The sequence below is a fragment of the Betta splendens genome, chromosome 11 (genome assembly GCF_900634795.4).
Source record: "Betta splendens chromosome 11, fBetSpl5.4, whole genome shotgun sequence".
Taxonomy (NCBI): Eukaryota; Metazoa; Chordata; class Actinopteri; order Anabantiformes; family Osphronemidae; genus Betta; species Betta splendens.
Window position 1 is genome coordinate 13,906,061 of NC_040891.2, and position 16,101 is coordinate 13,922,161.

The 16,101-nt window shown below is 43.3% G+C and overlaps 1 protein-coding gene across 3 annotated transcripts; it reads left to right on the top strand.

Moving 5' to 3' along the window:
* The first annotated feature begins 379 nt into the window (after positions 1-379).
* sfpq (splicing factor proline/glutamine-rich) lies at positions 380-14,143 on the top strand. Of its 3 annotated transcripts, none has more exons than XM_029168057.3 (12): positions 380-1,302; positions 1,768-1,959; positions 2,088-2,389; positions 2,462-2,557; positions 2,934-3,130; positions 3,204-3,288; positions 3,453-3,564; positions 3,651-3,699; positions 3,860-3,966; positions 6,134-13,757; positions 13,872-13,947; positions 14,041-14,143. In XM_029168057.3, the coding sequence occupies exons 1-10, from the start codon at positions 499-501 to the stop codon at positions 6,242-6,244; spliced, it is 2,055 nt and encodes a 684-aa protein (XP_029023890.1). In that variant the 5' UTR covers positions 380-498; the 3' UTR covers positions 6,245-13,757; positions 13,872-13,947; positions 14,041-14,143. The 3 variants fall into 3 exon arrangements, with proteins under 3 accessions (XP_029023890.1, XP_029023892.1, XP_029023891.1); XM_029168059.3 differs by having other exon boundaries at positions 13,708-13,757; XM_029168058.3 differs by having other exon boundaries at positions 381-1,302; positions 1,771-1,959.
* Positions 14,144-16,101: the final 1,958 nt, after the last annotated feature.

A 16,101-nucleotide genomic window follows, 5' to 3' on the forward strand; every position in this document is an offset into this window, starting at 1 on the left:
ACTGGCCGAGAAAATATTTAATACGGATTACAACAAGGCAATTTAATGTAAGAAATGAAAACATTTGTGTCCACTGAATGATTTTTCAAATTTGTTGCAAAATCATTCAATGAAAGTGTGGCAAAAACTGACCAGCAGTCAAAAGTTAAGACATTAAGATATAAAGTAGATAAGAAAAAAACGGAGAAAAATGAGAAACCGGCAAAAATACATATAAAGCTGATTCCAAGGCAATATTTTCCTTTACAAAAACATAGGCAAATATTTATGTTGACTCATTGAGTAATGAATGAACTCGGTGACTCCGCCTACCGAGCTGCGGACCAATGAGTGGCGCCGGGCGGGGACTCCTGCTCAGGAGAAAGAAAGACCTTTCCATCCACAGCCGTTAGTCGCCATTTTGGAGTGTTCCGTGAGGAGCGAGTGGAGGCGACTGCTATACAGTAAACCTGTAATTGTTTTTGGTATTTTAATTATTTTTGACAAATACAGGGACCAATGTCTCGATTTAACAATAACCGCATCGGACTTGGGATGAATCACTTCCAGCCACGTAGAGGCGGCGGGCCTGGTGGCCCGATGCGGGGGGGCCTGATGGGAAACCCAAATTTTAGGAACAATCCCTACCAGAATCACAACCAAAACCGGAGAGGACCAGATAACTTTAACAGACCGCTCAACCAGGGCCCACATAACCCCCAGAAGCAACAACAGAACCAAATGCCGATCATCCCTCCGCCGAGTCCCGGCCCGGCTCTCACCATGAAAGGCCCGATGCAGCAGCAACAGAAGCCGGCACAGCAACAGCAGGAGCAGCGGAAAACCGACCCGCCCGCGGCCCAGCAGAAGATTCAATCACCGCCGCCGAAGCCTAACGTGAGCTCCCCTCAACCGAACCAGGCCAACAGCAGTCAGAGCGACAGCCAGCTGAAGTCACCAGTGGGTAACGGACAGCAGCAAAAGCAGCCACCACAAGCGAACCCAAAGCCGGGACCCCAGCAGGGCCCGAAGCCTGGACCCCAGCAGGGCCCGAAGCCGGGACCCCAGCAGGTCCCAAAACCGGGACCCCAGCAGGGCCCGAAGCCGGGACCCCAGCAGGTCCCAAAACCCGGACCCCAGCAAGGCCCGAAGCCCGGACCCCAGCAAGGCCCGAAGCCCGGACCTCAACAAGGCCAAAGGACGGGACCCCACCAGGGACAGAGGGCAGGACCACCGAACAGGGGCGGCCAGATGCCCCCAAAACAAGAGCTAGAGAAGAAAGCCACAGGCAGCGATGTCGCCCAGGCAGGCGGCCCGTCCAAGGTTTGTTTTAATGTTTATGCTTAATGGCGTCGATTGTCGCCTAGCCATAGTTAGCTTATTCAGGGCGACTAAGAGTAGGCTCGTTTTACAATACGGCGTAGCCTTTGCGAGCGGGGTCGTGCGGTTCACTCTCGACGCTTTTAGTGTAAGCGCTCTCCGTAGCATCAGGCGGTGTACGCTGGTAAATCAACCACGCGCATTGTAGTTTTAGTCGCTTGAGCCACCCGCCATCTTGTTTAAAACCCGTGTGTTAAAATACGCATTTTGGGGAAAATAAAGTCTGATGATGATCAGTGTTTTATTTGAACAGGTTATTTTCTTGGAATATTGTTAGAAGGTGCAGAACATGGTTGGTACTAACTGGTGTTATTTGTCAGAGTACGTAACTCGTGCGGGGGGTGGGGGATTAGACTCTTTGTAATATCATTTATGTGTCTGCAGTTGTAAACATCTTTTTGTTATTAGCAGGAGTTCAGAGCTACACTGTCCATGCTCCTGAAACCTGGCGAGAAGACGTACACACAGCGGTGCCGCCTGTTTATTGGGAATCTGCCCAACGACATCACAGAAGAACACTTCAGGAAGCTCTTTGCTAAATATGGAGAGCCCAGCGAGGTCTTCATCAACAAGAGCAAAGGCTTTGGCTTCATTCGATTGGTAAGACAGCCCACAACCCTCTATTGTTGGGCATAAACATTTATATAGTATTATATTAATGTATATTAATTATGAGGATTTTTTTTAGCTAAACCCGATTCCTTAACCTTTTGTACACGTGATTGCAGGAGTCTCGTGCCCTTGCAGAGATTGCAAAAGCAGAGCTGGATGACACACCTATGAAAAACCGCCCTCTGCGTGTTCGCTTTGCAACACATTCTGCAGCCTTGGCTGTGAAGAATCTGTCACCATTTGTTTCCAACGAGCTCCTGGAAGAGGCCTTTTCGCAGTTTGGGATGGTTGAGAGGGCCATTGTCATTGTTGACGATCGTGGCCGCTCCACGGGCAGGGGGGTTGTGGAGTTTGCTTCCAAACCTGCAGCAAGAAAAGCCCTGGACCGGTGCAATGAGGGTGTCTTCCTTCTTACCACGTAAGTAACGCTCTTGTGGATTAAATGCAAAAATATTAGTGTCTTAATTAATGCATCTTTTCTCTCTTCCAGATCACCCCGGCCTGTAATTGTTGAGCCACTTGAGCAGTTTGATGATGAAGATGGTCTTCCAGAGAAATTAGCACAGAAGAATCCCAGATATCAAGCGTAAGAACATTACTGACATCTGCTATACACACAGATCAGTTCATTGTGCCATTTGTGAGCAGCAGATGGCTTGGTACTAATAATGGGGAGGGGTAGGTGTTAAAGGGCTCACAGATGTAAGAGTGTGTGTGTGTGTGTGTGTGTGTGTGTGTGTGTGTGTGTGTGTGTGTGTGTGTGTGTGTGTGTGTGTGTGTGTGTGTGTGTGTGTGTGTGTGTCTTGACATGGTTGACCTTTTGTAAAACAAGAGAAGGACCTCAGTAGGATATTTATCCTTCAGAACCATATATTTACTAGTAGTAGCAGCATCTGCTTTGTGAGGGTTTTCTGCCTTTACAGAGCACCAAAATGTAATATATTTATGCTTTGTGTCTTCAGAGAGCGTGAAGAGCCTCCTCGTTTTGCTCGCCCTGGCACCTTTGAATATGAATACTCAAAGCGCTGGAAGTCGCTCGATGAAATGGAAAAGCAACAGAGGCAGCAAGTGGAGAAGAACATGCGTGAAGCCCGTGAAAAACTTGAGAGCGAAATGGAGGATGCTTTTCACGAGCACCAGGCTAATCTGCTCCGACAAGGCAAGCAGTAACAGTGTTGTTAGTAGTTTTGTATAGCATAAGATCTGAAGACTAAGTCATATTATCCCTACAGATTTGCTTAGACGGCAGGAGGAACTCAGGCGCATGGAGGAGATGCACAGCCAGGAGATGCAAAAGAGAAAAGAAATGCAGCTCAGGTATATTTACCCTTTAGAAGGCAGGCTGCCTGAGCTTGTCAGAGTTTTGTCTCATTGTGGTTACAGCCCTTGTTAAACGTCCTCTAATAAGGTTCCAGGATTATATAAAGTCTGGCTTATATTTATGCCAAAATTAGATTACATATTTTAATATTGTTTTAAAGACAAGAGGAAGAACGACGCAGGCGTGAAGAAGAGATGATTCGCAAGAGAGAGATGGAAGAACAGATGCGTCGTCAGCGTGAAGAAAATTACAGGATGGGCAACTTCATGGATGTAAGTGAATGTTGCCAAATGAAGTTGTATATAAATAATTTGTTTTTGATGGGTCTTAATTGCTGTCTTATTGTATTTCTCATCAGAGGGACAGAGAAATGAGAATGAATGCTGGTGGAGCTTTAGGCATGGGTGGTAAGTAGCATTTTGCCTAATAATTAAAAGTTAACTGGGAGAACTCATTTGAAACTGTGGTCATCTAATAACACATCATATAAAATATTTGATGCAGAGGGTTCTAGGACTTAATTGTACAAAATGTGTCGTGTGTGTCTATTGGTTTTCTTGTTTTTAGATATGCCCTTTGGTGCCCCTAACCAAAAGTTTCCCATGGGTGGAATGGGCTTTGAAGGTCAACAGGGAATGGGACCATCTGCAGGAGGCTTAATGGGGAACGAAATGGTAATGTATCCCATTTTGGGAAGATCAATAGTTAATTGAGTGTGTTTTTGGCTTTCCCTTTTTTGCGTAAAAGGAATTAAGCTGATCTTAAAAAGGCCGGTGGCCCAAGCAGGACGAGAGATTATGTATGATTATTGTCGCTGCCGTTTTTGGTTTTTGTTGAATGGAAGTGATTAAGGTTCTACCTCAACATAGTTTCCTTTGATGGCAAGCCAAGCCCCCTCAGTTATCTGCTCATAGGTGGCCCAGCTGTGAAACCGTCAACCTGCACTAAATCAAAAGCTCTTTGTGCTCTCTGGCAGCTGACTTCAGTGGCTCTTCTCATCTGCACTGTTCTTGTAGTGGACTGGTATTGCAAGCCCTGTCTCGTGAGCTGGACAGGCACTTGAGCAGAGGCAAAATGGCATCTACCAATTTTTTTTCTTCATTTACCTGCTGGCCGTTTGCTCATCCAGCTTAAATCACTTTTCATATTGTGGTAGCAATTTCATGCATTGTCTGTTGGGAGAAGAAGTTGTATATAAATGGTCTGCGTGTGATTTTTGGGTAACATGTACAATCCTTTGATAACTCTATCCGTCCTACAGGCCAATTTGACACCGGAAGCATTTGTGTAGTTGACGGTCTACTCTCTCATGAACCTCTTTTGTAGCTAGTCATTTGCAAAAGTTTTAGTGCAGGTTGATGGTATAAGGCATCAGATATTGACAAATATATAAACCTTTTCTCTTTGGGCAATTGATGGGGGCAGATGAAGCCTTGCGGTTTTTAAGTTTTGAGTCTGGTGAAGAAACAAATGTTTGTACTTCCAAAGCAAAGTTTGTTTCACTTTAAATTTGAAAAATGACCAGCATTGTAGAGTGCTATACCGTATTTCCCCTAGAAGGATTTTCAGAGATTAAGGAAGTTTCCTGTATTGCACTGCGTCTTAAGCAAGGGTGTTCCATATTAGCTTTTTATTTCATTCTTTGCCTTTAGGTTGCATTTGAGCCATAGCCCGTATTTGTCAGGATACCTGTGTCTGTGGCAGATAACACTATACAAAAATTACTCTCAAATTGAACGCTGAAGAGAAATACAGCAGCTGTTCCACTGACTGAGTAACATGGAAAGGCCTCAGGGAAGGAATGACTTTGAGTCAATTATAGAATATTATTGCATTAAATGTCCTGTTGCGTGATAGGTGACCATGTATACGTGTATATACAATTGTAGAATTGTAAGGGTAACATGGCCAAAACATTCCTGCGAGCGACTGGTTTGTATTTGGAAACTTGTTGTATATGCTTGTAGCTTTTGTCAAGTCGAACTAAATATTTGTTAGACCTGATTCTTTAGTGTCTATTAGGTTCTTGCAAAGTTTACAGTGCAGCAGTTGGACTGTTCCTAAGCTGAATGAAGTGTTTATTAACCCCTTTGCCTTTGAGCCTGAATGTCAACAGTAGTGATAATCCCATTGCTTGGTAGATCAGGTTACACAGGTGTGCTTTTTGTGCTGTTTATGCTAATGTTCTGTTCAATGGTCTTTAAAACCTTGAACTAAAGCTTTTTCTTTTGCTCTTGAATTTTTGGCTTTCCAGGAACTATACTTTCTTACCTCTGGTTTTAGAGAACATCTAAATAGCATATTAACTTTTGGCAAAAAATGTGTTGTGGGTGGAAAGGTGCTTCTGTTGAATCTTGTGTGCAGTGTTAACAATATGCTACAGGTATTTCTGGCAAACATTCTACATTCCTTGCCTGTCACATTTAGAATCATAGGATCATTATTACTTTGGACCATGTAGCCATGGCCATGTTATAGTTAATGATTACCAGCAAAGAATGTGGTCAGTGTTCACAAAATGCTTGACATGATCGCGAGTAGGACCTATGAGTTATTTTTGGCATGCACTGGAGAGATCCCACTAGGTAGGCACTGACTAACAAAAGCATTGCCCTCTCTTCCTTTTCCGTATGTAACCCGTGGCACCTGTGGACCTTCATATTGGAACGAACGGTTTCTTCGGATGTGTCTCCTGCTGGTTGCATTGTAAATCTGCTCTCAATGTAAATCTGCTTATTCCCGAAACCTTTTAAAACCTCCACATGGACATGAACTGCGTGCTCATGCACTGGCCTCCAAACCATATACTCTCCTTCCTATCTGCCAAATTGATCCTTGCAGCGTAATGAGCGCTTTGCTCAGGGCGGTCCTAGGGGAATGGGTCCTGGTAACCCCGGGTACGGCAGGGTCCGCGAGGAGTTTGATGGTCCTGCTAAGAAACCCCGTTTTTAGACGCTGCCGGCATTTTTCTCCCAGCAGCACCCTTTGTATAGATCCCCTGAAACAAACACGTGGATTCACTTTTCTTGCATTTAAGTTTAAATTGTTGCTACATTTTTAGCCTGACAATTTTCTCATTTTATGACAATTAATATTTTCTTTTTTATTTTGTATTGTCTAAAGATGGATCCATCCTGTGATCCATTAGTTCTTTCTGACCCATGTACAATTAAATTTTCTTTTCTAGATGTATTATTCTGTGAGTCGTCGTGAAGTGATAACTGTAACATTTTCTCAACTTTCTATGGCTGTGTTTTGTGCCATACATTGGAAATCAAAGCATGTGTTATAATAAAACAAATTGGTTCTGAGGACAAACCTTTAGCATTTATTCCCAAATTTAAAACCTCATGCAAAAAGACAGATCTCAGTTGAATGAAATGATGTTTATGCATCTGCTACGGTATTTCTTAAAGGCTCTATGTGTTATCTCTGCATTACGCGTATTGTCTGCCCCCAACCGATTTGAAATGCTCAGCGTACACCCGTAGTCAGCTGTTTTTTTAAATCGCCTGCAAATAACTGGACACATTCTTCAGGCCTCTTGCTTTTTAAAGATCTGAGGTGACAATATTGAATAAAAGGCAGGAACACATTTAAACCAGTCCTTTTAAGTTACTAAGACGGGCAGTGAGCCAAGCGTTCTGTTTCTGGATGCTAGGTTTGTAGTTTGTAGCTCATGTCTGCCACACATCAAGAGACCAAGGCCTGCTCCTGATGAGTTGTATTGACCATTTGGCTTTTTGCAGTGCATCAAAGACTTCTTTTTTTTCTTCAGCAGGATCTTGCTAATCTAGGTCTTGTGGTGCCTACACCTGTTGTTGGCCCAGTCCATTTAAGTTCTATTCATAACAACCTGTTGATATTCTCAGGTGTATACATGTGGATAAGCACTTCAGCTGCTTTTACCTGTTACAGTACGTCGTTCTCTGCTCTTAAAACAATGCTTCTGAAAAGCAGAAATATTGCACATAGAACCTTTAAGAAACCCTGTGAGTGTGTGAGACACATTAGTGTATGTGTTGTGCATTAGTGGCTGTTGTAGCACAAATACAATGGAGTAGGACTATGTTGACATGCAGGTAGCATGTTAGCTTTATATTAGCATTTGACCTGACGACACACGCGTTTAAACATAGTCATTCCCCATTGCTGGCTTATATTTGTGGTACAACAGAGTTGTTGGTGTGTTGAAGGAACAGGTGAGAAGCTGCCCAAGACTTTGATATAAACACATCAACCTCAGAGTAAAAGTGCTGATGAAAATCTGCCTTTGTATGTCAGGCAATGGCTTCTTATTTATGCATTGTTAGTTTATGAAAAGCATGATAATACTTTTTTTCCTGATGGACTGCTTTGCAGTTGTCCATTGACCAGAATCCATCATTTAAATCAGAAACAAACTTCTCTGTGCTCTTGATATGTGGAAAGTAGAAGAATATTATATTAATTATTGCTCTGTTATAACTTCGGCACCACAGAGGTTGATTATATTTTGGCTCCATAGAATATGCAGATGTGTTAATGTTACTAATACTCCTCACTGCAAAGTTAGTTGTTTGTGGATAAAGATAGAATTAGTAGTAATAGGGTCTCCCAAACAATTCTGCTCACTAACTTTCTAAAATGAGCACAAAGTAATGTGACAGAATTTGAAATGTAAAAATTGTGTCTGCAAAAACATGTTCTGTGTAATGATCTCCGCTCTGGATGGATTCTACGTGGCTGGCTAACGTATCCATGGATGGTGCCCTTGTTGAGTACCCGTTACCTGCGCTAATCTATCCTGCGGAGCGTAGCAGGTGCTTTACAGCCAAGCCTAGCTGAGCTCTGGATGCATCCACAGTCTGTCGCTGGGCTGACACAGCCAGACAACCATTCACACAGCTACGGACGGTTTAGAGCTGGGTGTGAGGAAGCTGAAGTACCCAGAGGAAACCCTTGCAGACACAGGGAGAACATGCAAACTCCGGGTTCCAGCTGTTCTAAAACGTTGATGGCACCAGTGCAGAGATAATCCCACGTTACCGGTGTGTGGCCTCCACCCACGGGCTTCCTTAGCAAGCATATTCCATAGTTGTACAGTAAGTGGGGTTGGACTGAAATGGTGAGTGTAAATAATCCTTTACATTACAAATATACTGTGATTGGACTCTTCCTTTTTAAAAGTCTTGATTCAGCTGCACTTTCTGTAAGGACAACATGTTAACATGAAAATCAAAGCCAGTGAAGTGTCTCTGATGCCACAGGCTTCTGTTCACTCTGTGGACAGTCACGTTTACCTGCTCCTTTAGTCAAACAGATTGAATACTTCCATCTATTTGTTTCTGCCATTAGTTTGCTCCTAATTTGAACATTAGCATTAAGTGATTTTTCTCTTTGGAAAAAAAATAAATGTTGGACCTGCTTCTGGTCATTGCGGGTCATGTCATGGCACCAGTCAAATCCAGAGACACTGTCAAGACGTCACTGAACTTTTAATGCTAGCATAGCGCACACACACTATATTTACTAAAGAGTTTGTTCATGCTTGTCATCTGAAACCAATATACATCAGTAAAGGATGTGTTGGAGTCTACATTTGAAATGTCACGTGTGTTTTTGTTATGCACATCTTCCTTTTTAACAGGTTTGACCAGCTTTAAAGAGTTTGGACTGAGGAGGAATTGGTGGCTGTGTTGCGTGGATTGAGGAAGTAATTTGTCAAATAGTCTTAAACTCAAGTTCTATAGTTTTGTCATTCATGTTCTGTTCATGCATCGAAGTTTTGGGAATACGGCTTCAAAAGTCGTCACTCTTCCTCATTTAACAAACCTCCAGACCGTGTGGAGACATTAAGTTATTCAGTCCATAGAAAAGAGTTGCACTCAGCCAATGTGGCTGAAGTACTAATATTTGTCTATAACATGGATGGCTAATGCTAATAATTCGACCTATTATGTTTTTTTTTCATACTATGCAATTTCGTCTAACATCATCCGACATTAAAGCCACCTCATTTATTAAGCTTGGCCCAGATTGGCCTTAAGTGTCATTTCAGACCTCGTGTTCTCCTAAGGAGCCCTTACTATGAACACTTATTCTTTATTATTTATTTTATAATTAAAGAAATTCTAATTATCTTATATCTGTGCTAAAGGTAATCTGATGTCAGACTTATATTTTTTAGAAAGTGTTATTTCTAGCTTGACTTTTAGTTCTCAACCTCTAAGGGAAAGTTTATGTGAATAAGGAAGCTACTTAATTAGGAAGGTAACACAAGGTATTTAAATTCTTAGAAGTGGAATCATTGTCTTTTAAAGGCAAATTCCTTTTACATATGTGGGATACTGGTGTAATGTACCAGTTTGTGTAGACATTTAACATGTGAACCACATGTTATTGGCTCCTGATGTACTTCAAGCAGTTTCTCTTCCACTCAACGTGAGAGCGTTAGCACATGGCAGCGCTGCATATACAGGTGGATAAGTTAAACATTGTAATGTTATGTCTGTGTTGTGTGCAATTTGTTTTTCTTTGACAGGTTTGACCATCTTTAAAGATGTTGGACAGTGAGAAGGAACCAAGAAATTCAAAGTCAGTGGTACAATCAGCTGTTGTCTAAAGTTGTATGTAGCAACTGTTGCAGCTTCTCTTGAGTACTTCATGGCACAAAGCAAATAAGTTGAGAATGGGACGTTTACACCATGTAAACCAGACTGAAGAGTCTGTGTCAGAGGCAGACTACACACAAACGCATCAGAGGCATGACAGGAGCATGGTTTGTCTTTTAGTTTAGCCCCTTCTGACATGCAGCACCTCTACTCGCCAGCAGCGGTTCTTCTCTGGCATGTCTGAGTAAAAGTCTTTCTCTTTCAGTTGTCAAGTCTGGCCTGTTAAAATATCTGTACCCCTGTCCACAATCTCAGATCAATCACAATCTAAAACTAAAAGTCAGCCCTCAAGTCACATTCTAGAAGTAGAACAAAGCAGAGGCTTTGACTGCAGGGTGAAAGGAACGCTAGACCAGAGAACCAGCCTGCTGGACCAGACAAGACTGCTTCACCCTGTCTCATGTTAGACGTCAGATAAAATACACAAACATCTACCCAAAGGCTTTACCTTGAATGACAACAGCGTTTTGTTTGGAGTCTGAAAGGAACTGTTGGAACCAAAGCTTTTACACTTTTGGATGTAATATAAAACTCTGGCACCGGAGACTTGGAAACTTTGTCAAGTCACTGAGCTCCTGTCTGGTTGTATTAAACAGTCAGGATGAACGGACTTCCTGCTAATCACAAAGTAGATACGATAAGTGCTGTCTGAAGGAAAGGCTCCTTCAGCGACACATTGACTTCTAGCTGAAATCAGCGTTGACATTTTCATTAGACATAGTCTGAATTTTGATTCCCTCAGGGTTCCAGGCAGCAGCTTTGGAACAAATTTTACATTAGTGTTAATTTAAAATACGGTTTGTAATTCATAGACCATACACTCTAAACTATATTAAAGTAAATATTTAAACCTTTGGGTCAAAATGGACATGAAAGTTCAACTGTGAAAAAGTAAGAAATCAGGATTTGTTTAAAGGCCCAGTGACGTTTAATCTCTGTAAATGACGCTTACTGGTCGTCTGTGTGTGAAAAAGTCTCATCCTAAACGTTGTGGCAAATACCATCCCAGTACATGCGACCGTCTGCATTTGCCAAACGTCCTTAGGTAGAAAGTCCATGCACTTTACTGTGGTGGAGCGATGGTGTGTTGTGTGTGTTTCATGTCTTTGAGTAAATGGGAGGTGCATTAGCTGCTGTCAGCAAGCTTGTGAAAGCCAGACTGTCCCAGTCCACAGTAGAGGCGCTTCTCTGCATTGGGTTACATTGACGATGAGTAGAAGTCAGTGGACAGTAAAGCCTGGACTTGTTGTCACTGCAGCCAGAGGTATGCTAACACAGATGAGCTGAACACGCAAGGTAAGTGTCTCACCCATGTTTCTCATACAAGATGCTCAGTTCTCCCATCACTTAACTCTTCCTTCCAGCGTCACTGCTCAGTGACCGTCACAGGGCTTCTGGCATCACACTGTCACAGAATGGAGTCACAGTGCAGACGTCTGTTTGTGTGTGAGGGGGCGACGCATCATAGTGTGTGTGTGTGTGTCTTTGTGTGTGTGTGGGGTTGTAGTACTCTGGCTTCTCTGTACGTGTGCATGAGACCTATATGAGTCACTGGTTCCACTCCACAGTGCTGGACCTCACTGCGAGTACTACTTACAGTTCACGCAGGTCAACTGCTTCTTTTGATAATACAAGATTTTTCAGTTGGATTTTCTTCAACTTGTGGTGATTTTTCGTTGAAGTCATCTGTAGTGGAAACAGGCAGGTTGTGTGTGGTTTCTACTATGATGCTCAAACAAACATCTTCTGTCCTGTACCTGTATCAGGTCGATACCGTCAAAACGTTTCTTTAGTGCTAGTTGTATAATGTGGTAACATCAGCATCATGATTTCTTCTCTATAAAGCGGATCCACTTCAATTTTTGTGTAATTGTTTTTCAAATAAAATGGGTGGGAAGTGGAGAATGAAGCTCTTTGCCAGATGTGCTTCTATTGTTGTATTTAGAGCTGTTTTCACCACCTCCACAACTATTGTGACTGTTTGTATTTACTTTAGAGTGGATTTGTCAAAAGGTGCAAATATCTATAAACCTTTAATGACTAGTTTCCTCAGATTTCTAGCTTTGCCCTGCTGCAATGTTTTAACTTAGTTTCAAGCATCCTTTACTAATGATGCACAATGACCTTCTTCATATCCGTCTTAATGTACCTGCAACATTCCCCTAGAATCAGTGAGGCTAGGAATAACTATTGATTCAAATAAAGAAACCGTAACATTGAGTAAGTGAACCACTACACCTCCACATTAACTTAGTCCAGAAGCTCAGGTCTCCAAATGTTCCCCCAGAAGAAGCAGTTGTGAACTACTACTTTACTACTTCACAGCGTAGACGGTAGTTTGCTGTAAGGAGAATGATCAACACTGAGTAGATGAAGAGAGAGCTCTTATTACCAACTCATGTTCAGCACATGATGATCCTCAACACTCCACCTCTCACTGGTCTCAGTCCTCCAGACCTGTAGTAGAGAAAATATCTTCCATTTAATAATGGTTGCAAAACGGTTTAAACTCGCTACATTTTGATCTCATGCTTTAGTTTAGACACTTGGAACTAAAGCGAACACAGTTAAAGTGTTTTAAAGCCTTTAGAGGCTCAATCTCTGAACATCCTGACCGATGCGCACCTTTTCAGAAGCTGTCGTCTCCTTTAATCTGCGTCATGGAAAGATGCTCCACGTTGTTTCAGGATCATATGTTAACACATGTTAACGCAGATCCATCGACTGTGTCTTTGCGTTTGAGGGAACTACTCAGTGTAACAAGGTAAACACGAGCTCGGCTCTTTGGCAACTCTTTTATTGGACCTTTTTATAGCTCACAGCCTCATGGGTGTCGTGGGTAATGTTTGTGTTGAAATGTGGTGGAGCACATGAAACAAACGTGTTAACCTTAAGTGAGATGGACCTTTTCATAGTGCTGCTCTTTGCTGCTTTCTCTCTCCTCTCAGTACCTTAACACTCACGTCACCCTTCTGTCATGCCAGTGACCGACCGGCCGGCTGTGTTGAAAAGGTACAGTACACGATGCCTCTGGCAACTTCCTGTTGACGGAACAGCACTTTGTCTTCTAGCTGTAACGGAGTGTGATGCTACCTGGAGCTTCTGGTTCTCAAACCTCTGAGCTTTGATCCTTCGGAGTCGTGAGTCGAGCCCTGGAGGCTTCTAACCTGTCTGCACTGTGATCCATTCACTACTTTTAGACCTGATTGGTTCAAATTATTGTCCATGTCCTCCTGTTATGAGTGTGATGCCAGAATGACCCTTCCGGCCTTTAACGGCCTCGCTGACGAGGGCTCTGCCCACAGTGTCCATAGAGAACGCCTCCTTCCTGTACCTGGTTACTCATCGATCATGTGCAGCCAGAACTGTCTGGGTCAAAGTTAATGCCCCTGATGTTCCCGTATGAAGTCCAGCTTCACGTCCTCTGTAGTTTCAGTACACACAGATCACTTCAAGGTGCACGGATGCCTTCCTGTTTCACACATCCATTCTACATATAACCCTGACAAACATCAGCTTGTTTACCTGTAATGCATGTTCACATAACAAATTCAGTACTGGGCGAGAAGCTTTCTTTACCTGCCCTCGCTGGTCCAAATTCAAAGCACAAAATCACATTCTGTGACAGATATCGTATGAATGTAGATGCAGAGAGCAACATTTTCTTTTAATTGTGGCAGCTTCAAATAGTAACAGATGAAATGACTGATGGGTACTGGACCCGTTCAGTACCACATACTCACTGTTTGTCTCTTGCCACAGGAGCCTCAAGTATTGGAAGGAGGCTGAGGGTCCCTGTGCCTTAACCCATGGTGAGACCTGGACACTCGATGGCTTTTAGATTCATTTGTGAGCTGTGTCTTTAGCTTTGTAACACCTGCAGAATGACTTTTACAAAGTTTTATTAACGTCTGTTTGTTGTTCAGGTTAAATGAAGAATGAAATAGCAGAGCTGCAGGAGAGCCAGCGGCTGTTCTCTGGTGACGGCGGCACACGTTTAAGGTTGGTTCCTCTGAGCTTCACCTTCACCACACTGACCGTCACAATGTTGGACGTCTGTCATCTCACTGAAGCCTTCTCGTCCTCTGCCTGTAGAGCTGCAGGTGGAGATGCAGCACGGAGAAGCATCCAGCAGGCGACAAATGGCTACAGAGTCCGACCTGCTCTTGATTTGTCTTAATAAATTTTATGAAAATGAGATGGTGTCTATGTTTTTTTTTTTTTTTTTTAACGATGACGTGATGTTAATGTAGTAAAGTATGTGTAATGTAAAGTTAAAGGTGATTTTTAAATTCAGTGAAATTTAAATGCAAATGCAGTGAAACAATGATTGGGAATTTCTCCGCTGTGGGACTAATAAAGGCATTCTAAACTTTAACCTGAAGGATGTGATGCTATCAGGCCGCTGTTAACACCAGCGTCAACGCTAATCAGTCACGCTCGTATCCTGAAGGTTGGCTGTCAACTCTGGACAGGTTCCACCCAGAGCAATGTGATCCGGAAGCATCTGAAAACAGGAGGCAGCTGAGATAGATGCAACGAGGCCGAGCGGAGATCCTCAGCACCAGCTGATAAATGATCAGAAATATATGCTGAATAAAATATAAGAAATATATGCTGAATATTTTAGATTCCAAGAAAGTTGAACTAACAAGTTACTAGTTTGGGCTACTTGGCTGCACAGCCTGTCACACGACTCTACAGAAGGTGGACAAAGTGAATAAATCAGCAGAAGCCAAGAAGCTGATGCAGCAGGACAGGGAGGCCAAGCGTGAAAGTGGATCTACTACACAACAGCTTTGAAGAAACAGTGGCCCAGGATCCAACAAAGAACCAGGAAATAAAACCCAGTTTTACCTTTGGACGCCTGTTTGCTCTCCACCTGTTGCCTGTGTAAACTGACCTGGGGATGAAGGAAAGGAGCAGGAGGTAGAGTAGGTGGTGTCCAGCCTGCAACATTGATGAGCATGCATCATTGATGGTGCTGCTGTGGAGCGGTTCCATTCACCCCCCACAGACAGACGAACGTGTGTGTTCCCATGCGGTCACACTCCAGCTCCAGACGGACTCTCGCAGGGCGATTCCACAGCCAGGACTCAAACGGTTCTGAGAGATCCATGAGCGGCCCTGCGGCGCAGGGTTTGGAAATCAGTGGAACGCGGCGTCAGAGGAGCAGAACCTTGGTCCGAACGCACCTGCTCACCAGCTCCGTCCACCTCCCGCCCACAGGGGGAGGAAGCTGGGGCCCCGGGGCCCGCGTGAGGCTGCCGGCCCTCACCTCAGCCAGGGCGAGAAGGAGCGTGGCTCGTCTCAGGTAGACATCAGCGGTGGATGTGGCCCTGTAACATATTGTTTTAATGGTGATTTTGTTTGTACCTGAGTTAAGCAAATATCTGATGTTAAAACATTCCTCGATTAATCAAACAGTCTTTAACCATAAAGGTAAAGAATGTTATTTCTCGTAAATTAAAATAGAAGTAGCTGCTTTACACGGTTGAACTGCAGCTCTTCTGCTTGTGTGGAGCAGAAGAGCTGCAGTTCATGGGCTCGGCCCTTCAGCTGAGTGCTTGTCTAGAAATACGCTGTAATTGTTTCATGTCACATTTGTCACAGTTTGAAAGCACGTTGAGTACAGTCGAGGAGAAATCTCAGGCGTGGAAGCTGAGCCATCGCTGCCTTGTGGCTTCACTCAGAGCAGCGAGAAACCCGAGGGGGCCACAAACACTTACTGAACAACAGAGTAGACTGTGAATGAGCACCGGTGAATTATTAAAGGAAAGAAGCTCTGATGTTTGTCTAATTGTGTGTTATGGGGCCATTGGTTGTGCAGACGATTCTTAACCATAACAAAACAAGAATCAATAATCTGAGGAAGCATTTTCTTAGATTGGCAGAATAAAATGTACACATTTAATATTTAAGATCATATCAGATAAAATAAAGCCTTATGAATTTGTGCAGGATTAATGGGAACACATGAACAAGAACAGTTCAGCATTTTGTGCAGCATAAGTAAAAGATTTATAATCTGTTTTCTTCTTTGTCAGCGAACCCTCTCTTCTCATCCCAAATGAAAACGTCCTTTACCAGAGATTCTCCAGAACTTGTTCGTCCAGTGTTTCCCAAACGAGGCCTCCGCCCTCCGCTCCATCTTCC